Here is a 20,098-nt window from a genome sequence, read left to right as displayed (position 1 = left end):
CGTATAGCAAAGGGGAAATCAACTCTGCCAACACGTTGATTTTGGACTTCTAACTTACCAAACTGTGAGATGATAGGTTTCTCTTGTTTAAGCTACCGAGTTTGTGGTGCTTTATCAGAGTAACCCTAGCAAATTAATACAAGAGAGGTTAGCAATTTTGTAGAATACAGGTCATTTTACAAAAATAGGTTGATTTTTATATACTAGCAACAACATACTAGAAACCGAAATTTTAAAACACCACGTACAATAGCATGCAAACAAATGGAGTATATATTTAATTTTAAATAAAATATTTTCCTTACAGAATTGTTAAGAATGAATGAATGCCCTGAGTGAAGAATGCATGGCAAGCATAGTACCTAGAATCTATATTCTAAATTATATATTTAATAAATACGTAGATATGTACGTGCAGAACTCAAGAGTTTTCAGCAGACAGCACAATCCCGCTGGTTGTAGGCGATAGGCCACACCCTCCTAATCAGCCCACCCGGCTCCTTGGCTTCTGCGGAAATAGCGGTTCAAAACACCTCCGGCCTCAGCACAAGCACGTGGGCACGTGGGCTCCGCCTCCCACAACAACAGAGAAACGCTGTAATTCCGGCGTTGACATCAAAGGTGGTGATGCTTGATTTTTTAAATCCATCCGAAAGGACCAATCAGAGCCAGCAGTCCCTAGGCGGAAGCGGATTGGCCTACGGCTGCTCGCAGGCACCAATGGGCTTGGAGGTGAGTTTGGTGGGCACCGGAAGCGGGCGAATTGAAAACGGGCGGCGGCCGCGGGCAGTTTGAATTGGAGTTTGGTCCCCCAAGCCGCCGTGGCTGCGCCGAGCCCGACAGTCTGAGGGGTTGTTTGCGGTTCCCGGCTAGCAAGGTGAGCGTCCTGCGTGGGTGCCAGCTCCGGCGGGGCACGGGGGGAGCCACTGGCCTTCTGCAGGAGGATGTGGGAGGGATGCCTGTGGCATCGCGCTCCCGGCCGGAAGGTGCGGCGGTCCGCCCCCGCCCACCTGTTGGGCCTGGAGAATCCGTTCGGTGAGGTTCTTAGGCGGCTGCGGGCGCCCAGCTGCGCCGGTTAAAGCTGTGCTCGCACTAGTGTCCCGAGACCTGCTCGGTCACGCACTGACAAATTTGGGGGATCGGTTTCCTCCTCTGTAAGGTAAAAGAATTGGAGATCAGGTATTTGCTAGCATCCTTCCCGGTCCAGGAACGGGTGATCCCTATTTGTAATTAGACTCGGTCCTTTGTTGCATGGAGGCGATGCAAGCTTGGGTTTTCATCTGGGCGGCGGGTCGGTGTGTTAGTTGGGAGAGCATTGCTCCCTTGCATTCCACGTTTATTTGGACGCTTCCGAGTGCCTGGCTCTGTGTTATTTGAACCCAGAAATAAATGACCTGAGCCCTTCCTGGAGCCTGGTCTAGAGGAGCAGGCAGAGATTGCATTCTCGGGCTCCGCCGAGGCAAGGTAGGCGGGGACAAGGGTTTCGTGGTGGTGGTGGGGGATTCTGATAAAGGGAAAGCGTGAAATGGGCCTGCAGTGCTGGTTGGGTGAATCACACGTCCCCAACGAGCTCCTTCTGGCACCCTACGGGGGTCGGTGATTCCAGCATGAGAAGTGGCCACCACTATGTTTAAGATAGAAAGAGCATTTTCTGGAAAGGACAGTCGTCCTGCAAATCCTTGCAGGAATTTCGACCTCCAGCCCCCGCCCCCTTCCACCTTACTTTTGAGGTTTACATTTTTTTGTCCTTTAGCTCCAGTGGCTCCATACAAATGGTTGATGGCTAATGCTTTAATCTGTCAAAGTCTGCTCTACTCATAATTGTGTTTAGTGACTGCTTTAAACATTTCTTCTAGCTTTACCTTAGATTTTGAAATAGAAAAACATTCAACTTGCCAGTCTTCAGTTTATTTCCTTCATCTCTATCATTTTTCTAAATTATCCCTTGTTCTATTTTGTTGGCTGTGGTATCTTGATGTAATGATTTGAGTGGCTGGCAGAATTGTTGAGGACAGACCTGTGTGCCCCAAGTTATATTGGAATGAAAGGGGTGGCATATTGGGACAGTGTAGATTGTCTTTTGTTGGTGGAGAGACTCATGAGACCCCTTTCAGTAGTTTTTGGGCAAATGGTGGAGTTTAAGATGCTGTGTGCAGAGAAGTGAGATCTGGGGAAGAAAAACTGTCAGAATACCCATCTTTCCAAGGTTTCTGGCACTTTATGAGGCATGTAATTGATGTGTTTTCCAAGACCATTGCTTATTTGTCTTGCTCTTTGAAAGTTTTTTGGTCATTCTTAGTACTTTCATTAACTATTTATATTACTCTGATAAAAATGTAATTGGTAAGGTTTATTGAAACAAACACTAAAATGGTTGTGGGCTTCGGTTAGTAAAAAACATTCTCACTCTCTTGCCCAAATAAGTGGAAACTGAATGCTTATTTTTCATTTGAAGTGTAAAGGCTAATAAAGAACAGTCCTCATACTTTTCTCCCAGCTGATTTAAATTTTCTAAAATGTGTCTGAGAAGGAGGTAGGCCACTTCCCTCTTGGTAACATAGCTGAAATACCCAAATGAAAAGTGTTTTCAAGACTAATAGCGAACATGTACAGACATCTTATCAGGAGATAATGTTTTAAGGCTTTAAGAAGTCACCACCATTGTTATTCCCATTTTACAAATAAGGAAAGCAAGGCACAGAGCAGTTAACACGCCTAAGGTCAAACATCTTAGAGGTATCTGAGCTGGGATTTGCATCACTAAGGCTAAACACCTGTTTCTTGATTATGGTGTGTCTGGAACATGACTTTACTGCATTTTGCATCGATTCTAGTACTAATATGGCATTCATTCTGCATTCACTCATGCTTTAAATTCAACAAATGTTAGCTGCTTGGAAGGAGAAGGGGTATCTGTGCCATGGGAGATAGTGACCAGCAGATATGACCAGGTTATGGATCTCAGGAAAGTCTTCCCAGAGGAAGAGGGACAAAGTATGAGTGGGCATTATCCATGGGAAATGGGGAAAAAAGAGCATTTGCAAAAATTACTTGCCGTGCATTTTATTTGTTTGTAGGAATTTTTTCATCCAAAACCTTAAAGCAAAATATTATATTTTGTATAATGAAAACCAACTGAGTTGTAGAAAACAAGTAGCCATACGAGAAGTCAAAAGTGAGAAATAAGAGAAGCAGAAAAGCTAGGGAAGCCAAACCAAGCCATATTATGTACTTCACAGCCAGTTAGTGGCAATCACCTTTCAGAGGAGGGAGAAGACAGATGTTATACTTCATTATCTTTTGAAATGTGAAGTTTTGACACTTGATGCTTAGAGGGAGTTTTGCGGATTCCTCAGTCTCTGAGACTTCTGTTTCCTTTTACTGTAGTAAGACTAACAGCCTGATTACTCTTTTCAGTTTATTTATAAATGTTTGCATAATAAAGAGAGGAGAGCAAGATGAGCTGGGCTTTGGAAGAATGGAAAGAAGGCTTGCCTACAAGAGCGCTTCAGAAAATTCAAGAGCTTGAAGGACAGCTCGACAAGCTGAAGAAAGAAAGGCAGCAAAAGCAGTTTCAGCTGGAAGCTCTGGAGGCTGCATTGCAGAAGCAAAAACAGAAGGTACCACTGCAAGGCTGGTATTTAAAACCTTCGCTCATTGTTGGGTTAATTATTTCATCTTGGTCTTTGACCTTTAGAGAATACTGATTTTGCTATCTTCAGGTGGTAATCCTCCCCTTCTCTTTGTAGTCATTTGAAATTAAATCCTCATTTCTGCTTCCCTGCTAATATTTAGGGCTGGTATGTTCCACCGTAACTTCTCATTGGGACCGTGCCTTGGGAGTTGCCTTTGCGTTCTGCACCAAGGCCAGAGTCTCTGGCTCCAAATCTGGGCACAGCATTAGAGCACTTGGCCATCCAGCTGGGTACTGCTTTCTGAGGGTGGGCTTTTCCCTGGGAAGTCCCAGACTTCTTCAGGCCTAAAAAATGAACACTTACACAGTACTTCTTCATCCTCTGCATTAGCCAACAAAGCAGAAATACAGTCACTGCTCCTAACACGTTTTTGTGAATGGGAGAATTTTCCAGATTCTTACAATAACTGGCTTTAGCAGCTAGACTTTCAATGAATTGCTAAGAGAGATTTATAGGGTCTATATTTGATTTTGTAATTCTCGCAAGGGCATTAAAGCCCCCCCTTCTAGGATGGGGATTGTAGTCCTGAACAATAGAACTTTTTTATCTATAGGCTTCCTAGTGAGGCCATCTAAAATTGTTGTGTTCATGAAACACTGACATCTGGTCAACTACAGCCACGTCTCAGGAAAATTAGTCATCAGTGTTAAGCTGAGGTTTACAAGTAAGTGGCAAATTCACGAAGTAAGAGACTGATTTCCTTCTGAATGGTCCCCATTAGGTTGAGAATGAAAAATCCGAGGGTGCAAACCTGAAAAGGGAGAACCAAAGCTTGATGGAAATATGTGAAAATCTGGAGAAGACTAAGCAGAAGATTTCTCATGAACTTCAGGTCAAGGAGTCACAAGTGAATTTCCAAGAAGGCCAACTGAATTCAAGCAAAAAACAAATAGAAAAACTGGAACATGAACTTAAAAGGTAATTTTTTGAATGGTTCTTACATGGATGTCATTTGTATTCATTCATTCATCCAGCGCATTTATCTTTTCCTTTCATGATGTAATTTATGTACTGCGATATTTTCTTTTTTTTTTCTAGTGGAATAAACAATTTGAGGAAAATTAATTTTTTTCCTTATATACTTCAATGCTGTGGGTGCATGGCTCTGCAGTACTATATATATTCATTAACTGGTTGCTTAATTCATTTTTTCATTCAGTGTACATTTATTATGCTGCTTCATGTGCCAGTAACGTTGTCGCTGGGTGATACACTAATAAATAACACCAAAACCGTCAAGAGTGGTTACTGTCCTTGTTCGGTTCCAGGATCTGACCCAGGATACCGTACCGCATTGCATTTAACTGATATTTTCTTGTCTTTTTCTAAGCTGTGACAGTTTCTTGTCTTTCTTGACCTTGGCATTTTTAAAGTGTCCTAGGCAGCGCTTTTGTGGAATAGTCCTCATTTTGGGGTCTTCTCCTGATTTACATCATGGTTGTTTTTTTTTTCAATGATGGCACAGTTGGCACTGTGCACTGGATTAATCTGGGCTGTGGAAGGCTGCCCTGTGCTTTGTAGGAACTTAATAGCCTTCCTGGCCTCTACCCTCAGATGCCAGTAGTACATACCCTTCCTCCAAGTGTCGACAATCAAAAATGTCTCCTGGCATTTCCAAATGTCCTTTGTGAGGGCAAAATCATCCTGGATTGAGAACCAGGGGTCAGGTTGCGGTTGTGATTTTTTTGGTAAGAACACCACACAGGTCGTGATATGCTTCTGTCGGTGCACGACGTCAGGAGTACATGATTAAATGTGACTTGTAAGCTGATCCCTGGGCTAAGGTGGTATTTGAGTTTCTCCACTGTTTTCCCCTTTGTAATTAATATCTTGATACCAAGAAATTTTTTTTTCTGTTAGCATAACTCAGTGATCTTGATGCTACCTATATATCAAACACATTTTTGAAAGTTAATACCTTTTGAAAATCCCCTTGTCTTCCTGTGAAGATGATAATTTAGGTGCACAGAAATCTTTTTCTACTGTTTCCCCTCCATGTACAAAGGTGGCTATCTGTAAGTTGCATGTAAGAATGATAAATGATTTCTATCTCATTGAGGTTTTTGTTTCTTTAGTGTCTGCCATCCCAAATTTCACAAGAACAGAGACCTTGTTTGTTTGGTGTATCAGTGTATCCCTAGCACCTGGCAATTACAGGCCCTCAAATATTTGTTGAATGAATGAATAAATGAAAGATAGACAATCCTTTTGGAAAACAGGTGCTAGGGAAGTAGGTATGTTGGAATAATTATTTTTTTGGAACACAAATTTTGGCTGCTGGGTTTAGAGTGGTTTTAATAATTTAGATGAAAGTGTTTGTATTTTTAACACTTTAGGAAAGTGTGCATTTCTGTTATCTTGGCACAAAGGGATGGTTGGTAGCAGTCCTTGAAGATACAAAGCGCTCAGGGTTGTGTATGACTCGAAGCAACTCTTAAATGTTAGCATTATTGTCAACCTCAAGAGTTGTTACCAGCTGTCCTTGTCTTCATCATCATGGGGCTAGAAGGCTACCACAGCACATTTAATTTAAAAACAATCTTAGTATCTATGATGTGGATATAGATGTTTATAAAAGTTTATGCTGTGTAAACTTTAGTTAAAACCTATTTAAGAATATATTTTCTGCAGTATGAAAACTATACATTTCAAGACCTATTGAGTATAACTTCAGACTCTTACTGGTAGCCCTCAAATGCAGGGCAGGAGCTCATTTTCTCCATCCATGACCATTAATTAGGTTTCAGGAAGGTCTCCAACAAGTCAGGTTAAACCATTTGAAATGTTGTTCAAAAACTGTTGAATATTGGCAATCTTACGCAGTGAACCTACTGGCAACAGCTTAATTTAGTGCTTTTTTGGTGGCAGTTTGTGGTTGCCTTTTTTTTTTAATCTAAAAGAGAAAGGAGAAATAAAGGCTGATAGAAATAATACAGGGTATGCTTTTAATACTTAAAATAAATCAACTTTTATTATTTTTTTTAATGAAAGGATAAGGAAAAGGGGATAAGAAACACTGATTTTGCAAGGCTCTTTAAAATCCATCTCTGGAATCACTAACCTTGTCAAACCTGCAGGAGTGTACAGCCCTATACTGTCCGGCATGGGAGCCACTGGCTGCATGTGACTGCTGAGCCCTTGAAATGTGGCTAGTGCAAACAGATGCACTTTAAGTATACAATGCATACCAAATTCTGAACTCTTAGGACAAAGAAATGTAAAATATCTCCTCAGTAATTTTTGTATTAATTACAAATTGAAATGATAGTATTTTGAAAATAGCGAGTCAAATCAGATGTAAGATTAAATTTACTTACTTCGTGTTACTTTCTTCATGGTGATTGAACATTTCTGTGGGACAGTGCAGTTACCTACTGTAAACTCGAATGTAATGATTTTTTGAGTAGTCGTTTTTAGCTCATGCATTGCCGTTTCCTTCCCAGGTTGCATTAGGAGCTGGCTAGAGCTAGGGCACTGAGGTTCTTTCTTGACTACTTTCTTCATTCCTTGCTTTGAGCAATGTGTCCATGAGAAAGAAAATACCTGGTACACATCATTAGCTATTCTAATCGAGCATGAGTTTTATTTCTTGTGTCAAGCCAGAATCAGAGGCATTAGAGGCTTTTGCAAGAATTGAGTCCTCTTTTCATTTAGGTTGTTTGGTTCTGAAGGGTGTTCAGAACTTAAATGGTAGATATTCTGTACATCGGTACTATATAACTTCCTTTCCGTTTTTTTGTAACTGTTTCCAGCTGTATCTTCTCTAGATGCATCATGCTAACTAGAGTTTTATAACCGTTTAAAAAAATGTCATAAAATACATAGTATGGATATCAAGTCTGTGTTTTTGTAATGACTTGATGTCTTAGATAATGTCATCCAGTTTCACGATTTAAGCCCCATATTTCAATGACGCCAGTTTCTTTATGCTTCTGAAGTTCTGGGTTCTTTTATATCCCTATGCCTTTCTTTGGCTTAGAATGGGAAATTTGCTTGAAATATACCCCCAACCTCCCAATTTTTCTTTGCTACAATAGTGGTGATTTTAGAGCTTCAGTGTAGTTCTTTATAACATTGTAATTATATTTCTCTTTGTATCTATATTTCTTTTCCCTAATTAGAGTTCCTTTGACGATGGACTGACTTTATGTCTGTTACATGACTTCTCATAAAAAGTCTGTAGGATAAATGAAGTGGTGAGGGTTCTTAGAGGGTGGGTTTTTCTAAGTTTGTTACTCTCTGGGATTGTGTGGTGCTGTATTTGGCAGTCTTTGCTCTGATATGGCCTCCTTGTGGGTCCTGTTCCAACAGGTATAAATCTGAACTTGAGAGAAGCCAGCAAGCTGCACAGTCGGAAGACAACTCTCTGAATCCATGCAGTACACCACAAAAAATTCTTATCACTCCACTAACGCCAAGTCAGCATTGCAGTGGTGAGTATTTTTTCCCTTTTAGCTCTTTATTGAGATTTTAATTTGTCCAAAGAAGTGAATTAATTAATCTTTGAATTCTTCTTTGCATTTGGCCATTAAAAAAAATAGATTGTTGCTTGCCCATTTGTGTATCTGTTGAGCCACCAGGTTGAGCCTTTCAACTTTTTTCTCTGTTCTGTGGTGTGCTTTAAAAATAATTCAATCTGAGAATATTCAGAACACCCAAGTTTTCATATATTTTGATATTTGAGTAACTTGATCAGTATCTGTTGTCCAAACCAAAGTGTTCTTTTTACCTAGTGTACTAAGATACTCATTTCGAGACCATCTGTTATAATGATTGTTAGACTGTGAATTTTCTTCATGGAATACAGTGATCAAAGTTAAACCCCATCTCATCGTCTGTGTTTAGGTTCCAAGTATGAAGATCTGAAAGAAAAATATTATAAAGAAGTTGAAGAACGAAAAAGATTAGAGGCAGAGGTTAAAGCCTTGCAGGCTAAGGTAGGTTAATTATGGGCCTTACAATACAGTATGCAGTTGAAGAACTACTTTGATACAGGATAGAATATGGTTAGAGAAAAATCTTTTTTATGTAGAACTTGACACAGTTTTTTTACACTGAGAAAATAAGCTTCCTGGTTCATTGGCTAGGATTATTTTTTGACTTTAAAAATAAGTAGGAGTGGGGAGATTAGTTTATGTCCACATATTAAATATTCATTAAATCCTATAAAACTGTAGTCGATAATTATTTCCCTAATGAGATTTAATGAAAAGGATCATGTGTGGAAGGGGATAGGACAAGAGCCACTCCTGACCCTCACTGGCTGGCTTTGTCTCCTGGAGACAGTTGCTTCCTATGAAGTCCTGATGAAATGTGGCAATTGCTTCCAGGGATATGAGGTTTGAGCATCATTGCTTAGAAGTGTTTATTTCAGAATGCAACATTATCAGCATCATCTCCCCAATTCTTATAAAAAAGTTGCTGACAAGGGTTTTAAACTTCATTTTGATATTGGGTAAATAAGTAGAGAGGTGGGTGAAGAGAATTTAATGTCAATAATAAACAAACTGCAGGTTTTAGACACCCCTGCTCCTAGTTTAGGGACTCACCCTCACAATACCTGGTATCTATAGCATTTATCTTTAGCTTTTCTACTCACATGATGTTATTTGCGAAAAAAAATAATTCCAGTTTTGCACTTAACGATTCCTTTCTGCCAAACATAAGAACTTTGTGAGATGGCACAATTCAGTGAACAATTTAAGGCTAAATTTGTCAATTGGTACCTTAAATATTGAGGATCAAAAAGTGCCTATTAGAGTGTAAACAATTTTAATTCTTTTCATGCCTTTAACCCTTGTTTTGAGGTCACTAGAATTCTTATCTATAGCAAAGGCTATATAGCACTTTTCAAGATGAATAAAATTAAACAGTAATTATCTGGTTTGTCCTAGAAATATCATGTGCTTTGTTATCCAGTTTAATCATTGGCACCGATTCTGACCCTGACATTGATTGGCAGAGTTATTTTGTGGAGGAATCTGAGTCTCCAAAAACATCAGACCTCTCCCTACAGCAAGAAAAGTGCTTTCTTTTTAAATAAAATTTAAAAAAATTTCATGTAGCATCTATAGCTATGTCTTGATATTTATCAGAAAGGAGGCAGAGAAAAGAACAAAAAGAATTTAAGCAGTTGCAAATCCACAAATGTATATTATTTAATATAAAATGCCTTCCATGATGTTTTTGGGGTGAGTGGCATAGTAGAAAGTAGATTGTTTTGGAAGAGTTCTTTAGGTTAACATTTAATTTTGATTCTCTGTGTGCATAGCTACAGGGGGAGGTGACCAAGGACATGAAAACCAAATTTCATAATTCAGAATGGTAGTGAATAATCACATGCTTAACGGAGTACGTGAGGGCTACAGACTTCATTTAAAGTAGATTGGGCCTCAAATGATCCTGGCTTAACCCTTCAATGCTTAAGTCTGACCATTAGAAAATTCCTGCACTGGGGTACAGGGACTTACTGGATCCCGAGATGAACATTCTTGGTACACAGGGCAAGTGTCCACTTTTTGGTGTTATGGTTTTTATGTTCTCTCTGAAAATAAAGAACCCTGAATATTGACATTTCTGAAGGGCTCTAAAGAGTTTCTGTTTTTACAGGAAGCAAGTCAGGCTGTTCCCCAAAACCCCATGAATCACCGGGACATTGCCCGACATCAGGCTTCGTCGTCTGTGTTCTCATGGCAACAAGAAAAGACACCAAGTCGCCTCTCATCTGATGGGCTGAGAACTCCAAGTAGGAGAGATTTCTCTGCATCTCACTTTTCGAGGGAACATGGGGTGACTCCAAGCAGATCAACTTTGCGGCCAGGCAGAAGAGATGCTAATGGCAGTTTTTGTGATAATTCTGGCAATTCTCATCTTTTGGATCAATTGAAAGCCCAGAATCAAGGTAACTTTTTGAGGTGAATTAAGTTTAAATGATATTTTCCTGAGATCATCTCAGAGGTGATTCCAGACATTTTTAGTCCTAGCATGTACTTAGGTGTTTTGTTAGACACACCAGTGGTCAACATTCCAGTCCAGGGTTGTGAAATACTGTCTTTTTGATAATGAGAAGTGATATCACAGTTTTGGAGTGTACCTTAATTCATACTAAAAAGCTGGTTCCCTGAAGCCCCCAAAAGTAGGGTGAGTGGCTCTGATTTTGTCTTTCCAGAAAAGCAGGGCAAAGAGGCTGGTTACAGTTGAAACTCGTTTTTCGTCTGGCTCCTTCTGTGGCCCACAAACAAGCCAGCGGTCTGGCCAGCTTTGGCCAGAGGTGTGGCACGTGTCTCCAGAACAGCCTTGCTGTGTACCGCCAGGTCGTCCATATGGGAGCGCAAACCTGTAACCCTGGCTGCGGAGCCATACTGCAGCTGACGGCCAAGGGTACCAGGTGGTGTTTTGGAATCCACTCTGTGGACTATGATAATTTCCAGTGCTAGGATATATTGTAAACCACCGCCAGTGTTCATTGGTGAGAGCTGTCACACTGCCAATGCCGTTGGAACCAACATTGTGTGTATGTGGGGGAAAAAAACGAGAAAAAAAAATTGTTAATGTTGGCAGTATAGGAGGTTCACACTGTCTTGACCTTTACTGGAGGTGAAGCTCCCGGGGAATATGGGAGGGTGAATTTTTCATTGCTTAGCACTCATTTGCATTGATAGGGGCACAAAACAAATGTGAGCTTGCCAGTGTATAAAACCAAGTGGTGATTTTAGCAGTGGGTGTTTTATGTGGTACACTTTCTGTAGCCTTAATAAGATTCTATTCACAATTTTAGAGAAGCGTTTCTCCCCCACGTCATTGTGAAAACATAAGAAAATTTGTTTCTCCCATTTCCTAGACAATGTTTGAGGACAAATGACAATAGAGCCTCAACATGGAAATTAAATCCAAAAAGGTAGCTTCTGTGTTTAATGTGAATTGATTTATATCTGTCTCACCAAAGGTTTCAGAGCAGAGTAACATAAATTATATACTCTGAATTTAGTTGTAAATTTTTTGTGAGAAAAAAAATTAATTGAAGAGGGTTTTGTTTGTGATTTAAGAGCTAAGGAACAAGATTAGCGAGTTGGAACTACGTCTGCAAGGACAAGAAAAAGAAATGAAAGGCCAAGTGAATAAATTTCAAGAACTACAACTCCATCTGGAGAACGCAAAAGTGGAATTAACTGAAAAAGAGAAAGTTTTGAATAAAAGCAGGGATGAGCTAGTGAGAACAACAGCACAGTATGACCAGGCTTCCACCAAGGTATGTGACTTTTCATAAATGACTGAAAAATCTCCATTTTTTCAGAGTTCTTTAGAAAGAATACTTTATACTTAAATTTATGAAATAAATGAGTAAAGAACTTTATTAATGTACACTAAGCAGTATTGATGCAGCTGAACTAGTAAGCTCTCTAGGAGTTCAGCAGATCTGGGGTCAAATCTGGATTATACATTTTCCCAGCCGAGTGACTCGGGCAAGTCACTGAAACCTTGCATCTCAGAGGGTGGTGAAGAATAAAGATTATGTGTATATAGCACCTGGCACATAGAAGAGGTACTTACATTGATGGGGCTTGAAAGAGTTCTAGGACATAGGATGGGATTTAATTGATTACTGGTATATGTATATACACTCAACGTCAAGCACATGTACTCTTTTTTCTTTTTTTCTTTTTGTTTTTTAAGGTATCATTGATATACACTTATGAAGGTTTCACATGAAAAACAATGTGGTTACTACATTCACGCATATTATCAAGTCCCCCCAGCACCCCATTGCAGTCACTGTCCATTAGTGTAAGAAGATGCTATAGAGTCACCACTTGTCTTCTCTGTGCTACACTGTCTTCCCCATGATACCCCCTCCAACACCATGTGTGCCAGTTATAATGCCCCTCAATCCCCTTTTCCCTCCCTCCCCATCCACCCTCCCCCACCCCTCCCCTTTGGTAACTGCTAGTCTGTGAGTCTGCTGCTGTTTTCTTCCTTCAGTTTTGCTTCATTGTTATACTCCACAAATGAGGGAAATCATTTGGTACTTGTCTTTCTCTGCCTGGCTTATTTCACTGAGCATAATACCCTGTAGCTCCATTCATGTTGTTGCAAATGGTAGGATTTGTTTTCTTATGGCTGAATAATATTCCATTGTGTATATGTACCACGTCTTTATCCATTCATTTACTGATGGACACTTAGGTTGCTTCCATTTCTTGACTATTGTAAATAGTACTCTGACAAACATAGGGGTGCATATGTCTTTTTCAATCTGGGATCTTGCTTTCTTAGGGTAAATTTCTAGGAGTGAAATTCCTGGGTTAAATGGTATTTATATTTTTAGCTTTTTGAGGAACCTCCATATTGCTTTCCACAATGGGTAAACTAATTTACATTCCCACCGGCAGTGTAGGAGGGCTCCCCTTTCTCCACATCCTCGCCAGCATTTGTTGTTCTTAGTCTTCAATGTTGGCCATTCTAACTGGTGTGAGGTGATAATCTCATTGTGGTTTTAATTTGCATTTTCTTGATAATTAGCGATGTGGAGCATCTTTTTATGTGCCTGTTGGCCATGTGAATTTCTTACTTGGAGAAGTGTATGTTCATCTCCTCTGCCCATTTTTTAATAGGATTATTTGCTTTTTGGGTGTTGAGGCATGTAAGTTCTTTATATATTTTGGACGTTAACCCTTTGTCGGATATGTTGTTTCTGAATGTTTTCTCCCATACTGTAGGATGCCTTTTTGCTCTACTGATGGTGTCTTTTGCTCAGTACATGTACACTTTATATCTGATCTCAAGGTGGTAGTTAAGGCCAGTCTTCTAGCCTCTTATTTGAGGGCTTTTTGTTGATGTTGCTTTGGCCCCAACCTACCTTTATAGTCTTTTCCTCTCTTTTTGCTATTATTCATTCATTCACTGACTCATTGGACAAATACTTACTGACTGCTGTATGCCAGGTACTCTTCTAGACCTGGGAATGGAGCAGTGAGTAAATGGACAAAAATCATCACCCTTAAGGATGAGGAACTTCATCCTAATGTGGGATGTATCATAGATATATATCACATTGATAGTGTGGTATATGGCGATAAGTGGATTATCTTCTAGAACCAAATGTGATGATTTGGTGTTTTCTGAACCTGACCTTTATCTGGGCCCAGCACTTCACTCACATTTGCCTTTCTACTCAGTATATGTCCTCTTGGAATTTTGTTCATGTTGCCTGTCTGTGAGCTCCATCCCTCAATTCATAATGCAGTGAGATCTTTTCTCTTTGCATCCCCTTTATGACCCTTTTATTGCTGTTATTTGTGATCTACCCCACACTGGACTGTCAGAATTACTGAAAAATTTGCAGAATTAATCTTTTTAGACTCACTTCTGAAGTAGGCGTAAGGATTTTACTTGTAATTAGTTGGCTAGGTATTTCTAAGACACTAGGTAAAAACCACTGTAGAAGGTAGACCTACATCTCTTATTTGCTTCCTGGGGGAAGGTTTCTTTGTCTTTCTTTTTTTTTTAAATCTTTTTAATTTAAGATAATTGTAGGTTCATATGTACTTGTACGAAATCATAGCTTGTTAATACGGTGGATTATATTGATTGCTTTCCAAATATCTGAATGAGCCTCGCATCTCTGGAATAAACCCTACTTGGCCATGGTGTATAATTGCTTTTATGTATTTCTGAATTTCATTTGCTAATAATTTGTTAAGGATTTTTGTGTCTATATTCATGAGGGATATTGGTCAGCTGTTTCTTTGTTTTGTCTTTGGTGTTTGTACCAGAGGTAATACTACCTTTATAAAATGAACTGGGAAGTGTTCCCCTTCTATCTTTTTGGAAGAAACTAGAACTGGTGTTATTTCTTTATACATATGGTAGAATTCTCCATGAAACCGTCTGGGCTTGGAAATTTCTTACTTGGGAGTTTTACAATTACAAATTCAATTTTGGAAATAGTTCTATAGATTTTAAAAATAGTTATTTCATATTGGATGAGTTGGGATAATTTGTGTTTTTAGAGGAAATGATCCATTCCATTTAAATTGGCAGAATTATGTATGTAGAGTTATTTGTAGTATTTCCTTACTGTTAATGTCTGTAGGTCTGGTGATACTCCTTGTTGTTCATTTCTCATATTTGCATCTTCTCTTTTTTTCTCTGTCAGTCATATTGTAGATTTGTCACTTTTGTTGATCTTTATTGGTCTTCCCAAAGAATCAGTATTTCAGCTCATTGATTTTTCTCTTTTTTTTTTTTTTTTTCAGTTTCATTGATTTTTGTTCTTTTATTTCTTTCTGCTTGGTTTGGGTTTATCTTGCTCTTCTGATTTGAGATTTGACTTCTTTTCCAATGTAGGCATTTAATGCTATAAATTTCTCTCTCTGCTGCTTAAACTGTGTCCAACAAATTTTGATAATTGTATTTTAATTTTTACTCAGTTCATTGTATTAAAAAATTTTTTCCTTGAGATAGCCTCTTTGCCCCCATGAATTATTTAAAAATACTTTGTTTAGTTTCCAAGTGTTTGAAGGTTTTCCTCTTTCTGTTATTGACTTTTAGTTTGATTCCATTGTGTTCAGATAGCATGCTCTATGATTTCAGTTTTTTTAATTGTTGAGGTTTGTTTTATGGCCTAAGATATAGTCTGTGTTGGTACATGTTTTGTGGGCACTTGAAAAAAATGTATGTTCTGTGGTTGGGTGAAGGGTTCTCAAACTGCCTCTAAGCTACATGTTGGTTGATTGTGTTATTGAATTCTTCTATATCCTTGCTTATTTCCTGTTTGTTCTATCAATTGTTGATGGCAGGATTTTGAAAGTTTCCCTTAAGTTGGTTCGTCTGTTTCTCCTTTCAGTTCTATCAGTTTGCTTCACATAGTTTGTAGCTATGTTATTTGGTGCATATACATCTAGGATTGCTACGACTTTTTGGTGGCTTGACCCTTATCATTATAGGCATACCTGGGAGATAATTGTGGGTTTGCTTCTAGACCACTGCAATAAAGCAAGTCAAATGAATTTTTATTTCCCAGTGCATATAAAGTTATATTTGCACTGGACTGTAGTCTGTTAAGTGTGCCAGTAGCATTATATCTAAATAAATAATGTATATATCTTCATTAAAAAAATATTGTTTAAAGTGCTGATCATTATCTGAGATTTCAACAAGTGGTGATCTTTCTGCTTGATGGAGGGTCTTGCCTGGATGTGGATGGCTGTTGACTGCTCAGGGTGGTCATTGCTGTGGCAATTTCTTAAAATAGGACAGCAGTGAAGTTTGTCATATCAAATGACTAGTATGTGATGCTGTTTCATAGTATTTTACTCACACAGTGGAACTTCTTCAAAATTGGAGTCAATCCTCTCAAACTATCCACTGCTTTATCAGCTAGGTTTACGAAATATTTTAAATCCTTTGTTGTCATTTCAACATTTACATTTAATATATAGACCATTTGCATTTAATGTAAGCACTGATAGGTCACAGTGTAAATCTGTCATCTTACGTTTTTTTTCTACTTTTTTCATTTCTCTTTCTTTTTTTCCTGCTTTCTTGTGGGTTATGTGAATCTTTTTTACTATTCCATTTTGATTTATTTATAGTGTTTTTGAGTGTATTTCTTTGTAGAGCTTTTATAGTGATTGTTCCTGATACTTCATTATTTTTGCCCATAATTTATAATATTCCATACACCCATGATTTATAACATTCTATTGTCATATTTTACCAGATCTAATGAATTATAGAATATACTTCTTTTCATCCTTTCACCCTCCCCATTTATAATATAATTTTCTTTACATACATTTAGAACCACATCAAACAGTGTTATAATTTTTGCTCCAACCATCAAACATAATTTAGAAAATTGAAGAGAAGGAAGGCCTATTATATATATCAATATAGTTGCGTCCTTCCTCATTCCTTCCAAGGTTCCTTCTTATGTAATTTCCTTTCTGTTTGGAGAACTTCTTTTAACCACTCTTTTAGGGTAGGTCTACTGGCCACAGTTTCTTAGTTTTCCTCTCTGAGAATGTCTTGATTTCCTCTTCTTCACAGGGTATGAGGATTCTGGGTTGATAGTTCTTTTCTTTCCACACCATCATGTTTTTCCCTTGGGTCCCAAAGTTCAATCAGTCTTCCCTTTCAGAATTCTCTTAAGTTTCTTCTAATATAATGTCCAGGGTTTTAAATTGTTCTTTATGTGAACAATAGAGAAATATACATCTATCCATCTTCCTGGAAATGGTAGTCCAGGTTCATTTTTAGATATTCTCTTAGTGCAGTGGTTTGTACACAAAAGATATTTGTAAATATGGATTTAGATGTATGTGGGTGCAGTGAAGGCCAATGGGACTACGACCTACCTTGACCCATATATTTATTCTTTTTGTGAAGTCTGAGTTTGTAAATTGGTCTTCTAAGTTAAGAAAGACTTGGGGGTTTGAGTCTTGGCTCTGCCACATCCCAGTTGTATTGCTTTTGGAGCCACTTAATTAACTTTTGAGCCTCCGTTGTCTAATCTACAAAGGGTTAATAATGCCTGTGTCATAGCATTGTTGTAAAGATGGAGATAATTTCTGTGAAGGCTTTAGCATAGTACCTGGTACATGGTGAATTATAATGATATTAGTTGTTATTATTACATTGTTCTTTATCAATTAAGCTCATTTTTCAGTTGTATTTCTGCCAACTCAGACCTTCCTATATATAAGAATTATCCTTTTATGTTTTGACTTCCTGATTTCGGTGTGACAAGATAGGGAATCCTTGTTTTATCTAATACATTTGATCAAGTCTCTTCCTACCGCATCTTGAATTAAAATTTCTGACTAGGATGGTGCTGAGAATGCAGCCCTGCCTTTCTATTGGAGACTCCCTCCCAGGTTAGGACTTGACTGTCCAGTGCTTTCTGGATTCCATTTTTTTTCCAGTGAGCTTCCACCGCCCAAAAATGCAGTTTGCCTCTCTAGGTCTTGCCTCTAAGGATAATGACCTTGTCAAATGTGTTGCTGACGTCAAACAGCTTTGTGCGGTTCCCTGACCTACCATTGGAATTACCTAATAAATAAAATGGGGCTAATTTCACCAAAATCAATACTGTTGTGTTCTTTTGTGAACATATGCTGCTTTTCCAAGTTTTTATGACCCATGTGGGATACAGTTGAACTCACATACAGAGTGTTGAGGCTGGCAACAAATGGGGAGCTCAGCACCCACATTTTTTTCCCCACATTTTACAGATGAGAAACTCAGGCTCAGTGTTAAGTGAGTACACAGGGTCATGCTACATATTCTCAAGGACTTGAGCTCTGCACACTATTTTAGAATATTATGGAACATTCATGACCCCTAGTGGCCGGATACTCTTACATCACTTTTGCATCATCAGTATCAGAATGTTGTTTTAAAAAAATTTTTAGTGAAATATAAATACCTCCCAGAGGCTCTTTTCTAAACCTACTTGTTCCTAGTAAGAAAAGATTATTGATTCTGAGATCCTTTAGTGGAATGTGTTGCAGTTTAAAGGTTGGCCAGCAGAGGGCATACAGAGCTGATTCATCCTCTGCCATGTGTGTGTGGGTGGGGGGCAGAGGGGGTATTGTTTACCTGAGAATTGTCAGCTATCGAAATACTGGAGCATCATTTGGGCAACGATTTTTATCTGACTTGTGTATTGCCCCATCCCCAGTGCCTAGCACAGAGCTTTGCATAAAGTAGGCTCTCAAGAAATATGTGTTGAGCTCACATTTGTTATTATTTTAAATAATTTCTGTAATACTTTTCCTTGGGGATTTGAACATTCAAGAACAGTAGGATAACAGTAAAGATGTCTTAACCTCCAAGGCAGTGGATTAATTTGAACCACAGGCTCAAAAAGTTTAATTAAAGTTTTTTTTTTAAAGTTTATTAAAGTATCGTTAATATACAATCTTATGCTGGTTTCAAATGTATACATCACAATGATTCAACAGTTCCCGTGATCAACTTATCAATATATTACTTTTTTAACTTGGTGTATGTTAAGCTCTGGTATTTGTGAGATCATCCAGTCATTGATGACCAGCTTTGACCTTTTCATCTTTGGTTAGTTAATAATTTGTGTCTGTCTGGTGTTCTGGCAAGGATTACAAAGTGTTTTCTTTTCCTCCAAATTCTCTGTTAAATTTCTGTTATTTCTAATAGTTCTAAATGAGACTATAATGAATCTGAGAGAAATGCATTAGTACAGAGATTTGCCAAACTGGGGCATGTTTCTTTTGGACCAGGAAGTTCTCCCAGACCCATATGAAGTACACTTATTCTTCCTTTGAACTTTTGAGAGTTGTTTTATGGGGCAGTTTATGGCTTTGAACACCATGGGGAAGATTCAGAAGAGTGGGTTTCAACACTTGAAATTTTAAGACTATTTTGTCCCAACTTAATTTTAACATCCTAAATTTTGATGTAGTTCATGATTTAAAAATTAAGAATAATTGGCTATGTAAAAATGCCAAAGAATGGCCTTGGTGTTGCTTTTGGCAACTTGGTTAAAAACCAATCATGATATTTTCTGGGGTGCCGTGAACTTCCAGAAATTTAAAATGGCATAGTGGAAATGCTTTAGAAAGAAACATATTAATATTTTCTCATAAAATCTATTATGCTTGAAGCAGACTGCTATATGAGGGTAAGGGTACCCCCTGATTATTTCACAGCTTCTAAATTATACAGGTCAACATCACTGTGTTTTAACCTCTTGTTACCATGCAGTGACATGTTAGAATGTTTATTAAAACCTGTTTTTTTTTCTTAGTGCAAATTATGAAGTATTTATTTAAATGGTCTAATTAATGCTTTACATCCTTGCAGATATTTCCCAAATATACATTTTGTGTGTGCCAAAGTAATCACAATGGTTTTGTTTTGGGTTGATAGTTTGAAGCCCAATTTTTCATGAAATAAAAATGTCAAAACAATCGTAAACGTGAACCAGATCTTGGGGCTAATTTATCTAAAATTAAAAATATTTCCTTCTTTCCTTGAATAATTTTGTTTTGTACTGAGCATTTTTATTTATTGTTAGTGTACCACATTGGAACAAAAACTGAAAAAATTGACTGAAGATCTGAGTTGTCAGCGACAAAATGCAGAAAGTGCCAGGTGCTCTCTGGAACAGAAAATCAAGGAAAAAGAAAAGGAGTTTCAGGAGGTAAGGGAAGGGGATCCGTGAGCAGTTTGTCCAGAGGGCTGTTGTGGGCACTTCATGGTTGGACCATTTGAAAAAAGGAGCTGCTTACCATCGCCTGGAAAGTTCTACTCGGCGGGAAATGCTTCGTGAGGGAGAGGTCCCTGCATTTCCCTTCACGTTTTTCCATCTTTCAATTTTTGGTGGGGGAAGAGACTTAGTAGTCAGAATGCTCTTTTTTATC

At 38.4% G+C, this 20,098-nt stretch overlaps 1 protein-coding gene across 1 annotated transcript in view; it reads left to right on the top strand.

Annotated features, from left to right (window-relative positions):
* Positions 1-594: 594 nt before the first annotated feature.
* The window catches only part of CENPF (centromere protein F), a 50,233-nt gene continuing 30,729 nt past the window's right edge, over positions 595-20,098 (top strand). Inside the window, exons 1-8 of the mRNA XM_017650882.3 lie at positions 595-877; positions 3,418-3,620; positions 4,417-4,613; positions 8,007-8,128; positions 8,541-8,632; positions 10,305-10,596; positions 11,741-11,943; positions 19,753-19,878. Of these exons, the coding sequence (XP_017506371.3) occupies positions 3,459-3,620; positions 4,417-4,613; positions 8,007-8,128; positions 8,541-8,632; positions 10,305-10,596; positions 11,741-11,943; positions 19,753-19,878 (1,194 nt within the window). The 5' untranslated portion in view covers positions 595-877; positions 3,418-3,458. The remainder of the gene's footprint in view (positions 878-3,417; positions 3,621-4,416; positions 4,614-8,006; positions 8,129-8,540; positions 8,633-10,304; positions 10,597-11,740; positions 11,944-19,752; positions 19,879-20,098) is intronic.

This window comes from Manis javanica, chromosome 11 (assembly GCF_040802235.1).
Source record: "Manis javanica isolate MJ-LG chromosome 11, MJ_LKY, whole genome shotgun sequence".
In the NCBI taxonomy this organism is placed as follows: domain Eukaryota; kingdom Metazoa; phylum Chordata; class Mammalia; order Pholidota; family Manidae; genus Manis; species Manis javanica.
Note: the sequence above shows the minus strand (reverse complement) of the source record. Positions and strands in the feature narration are given on the sequence as shown.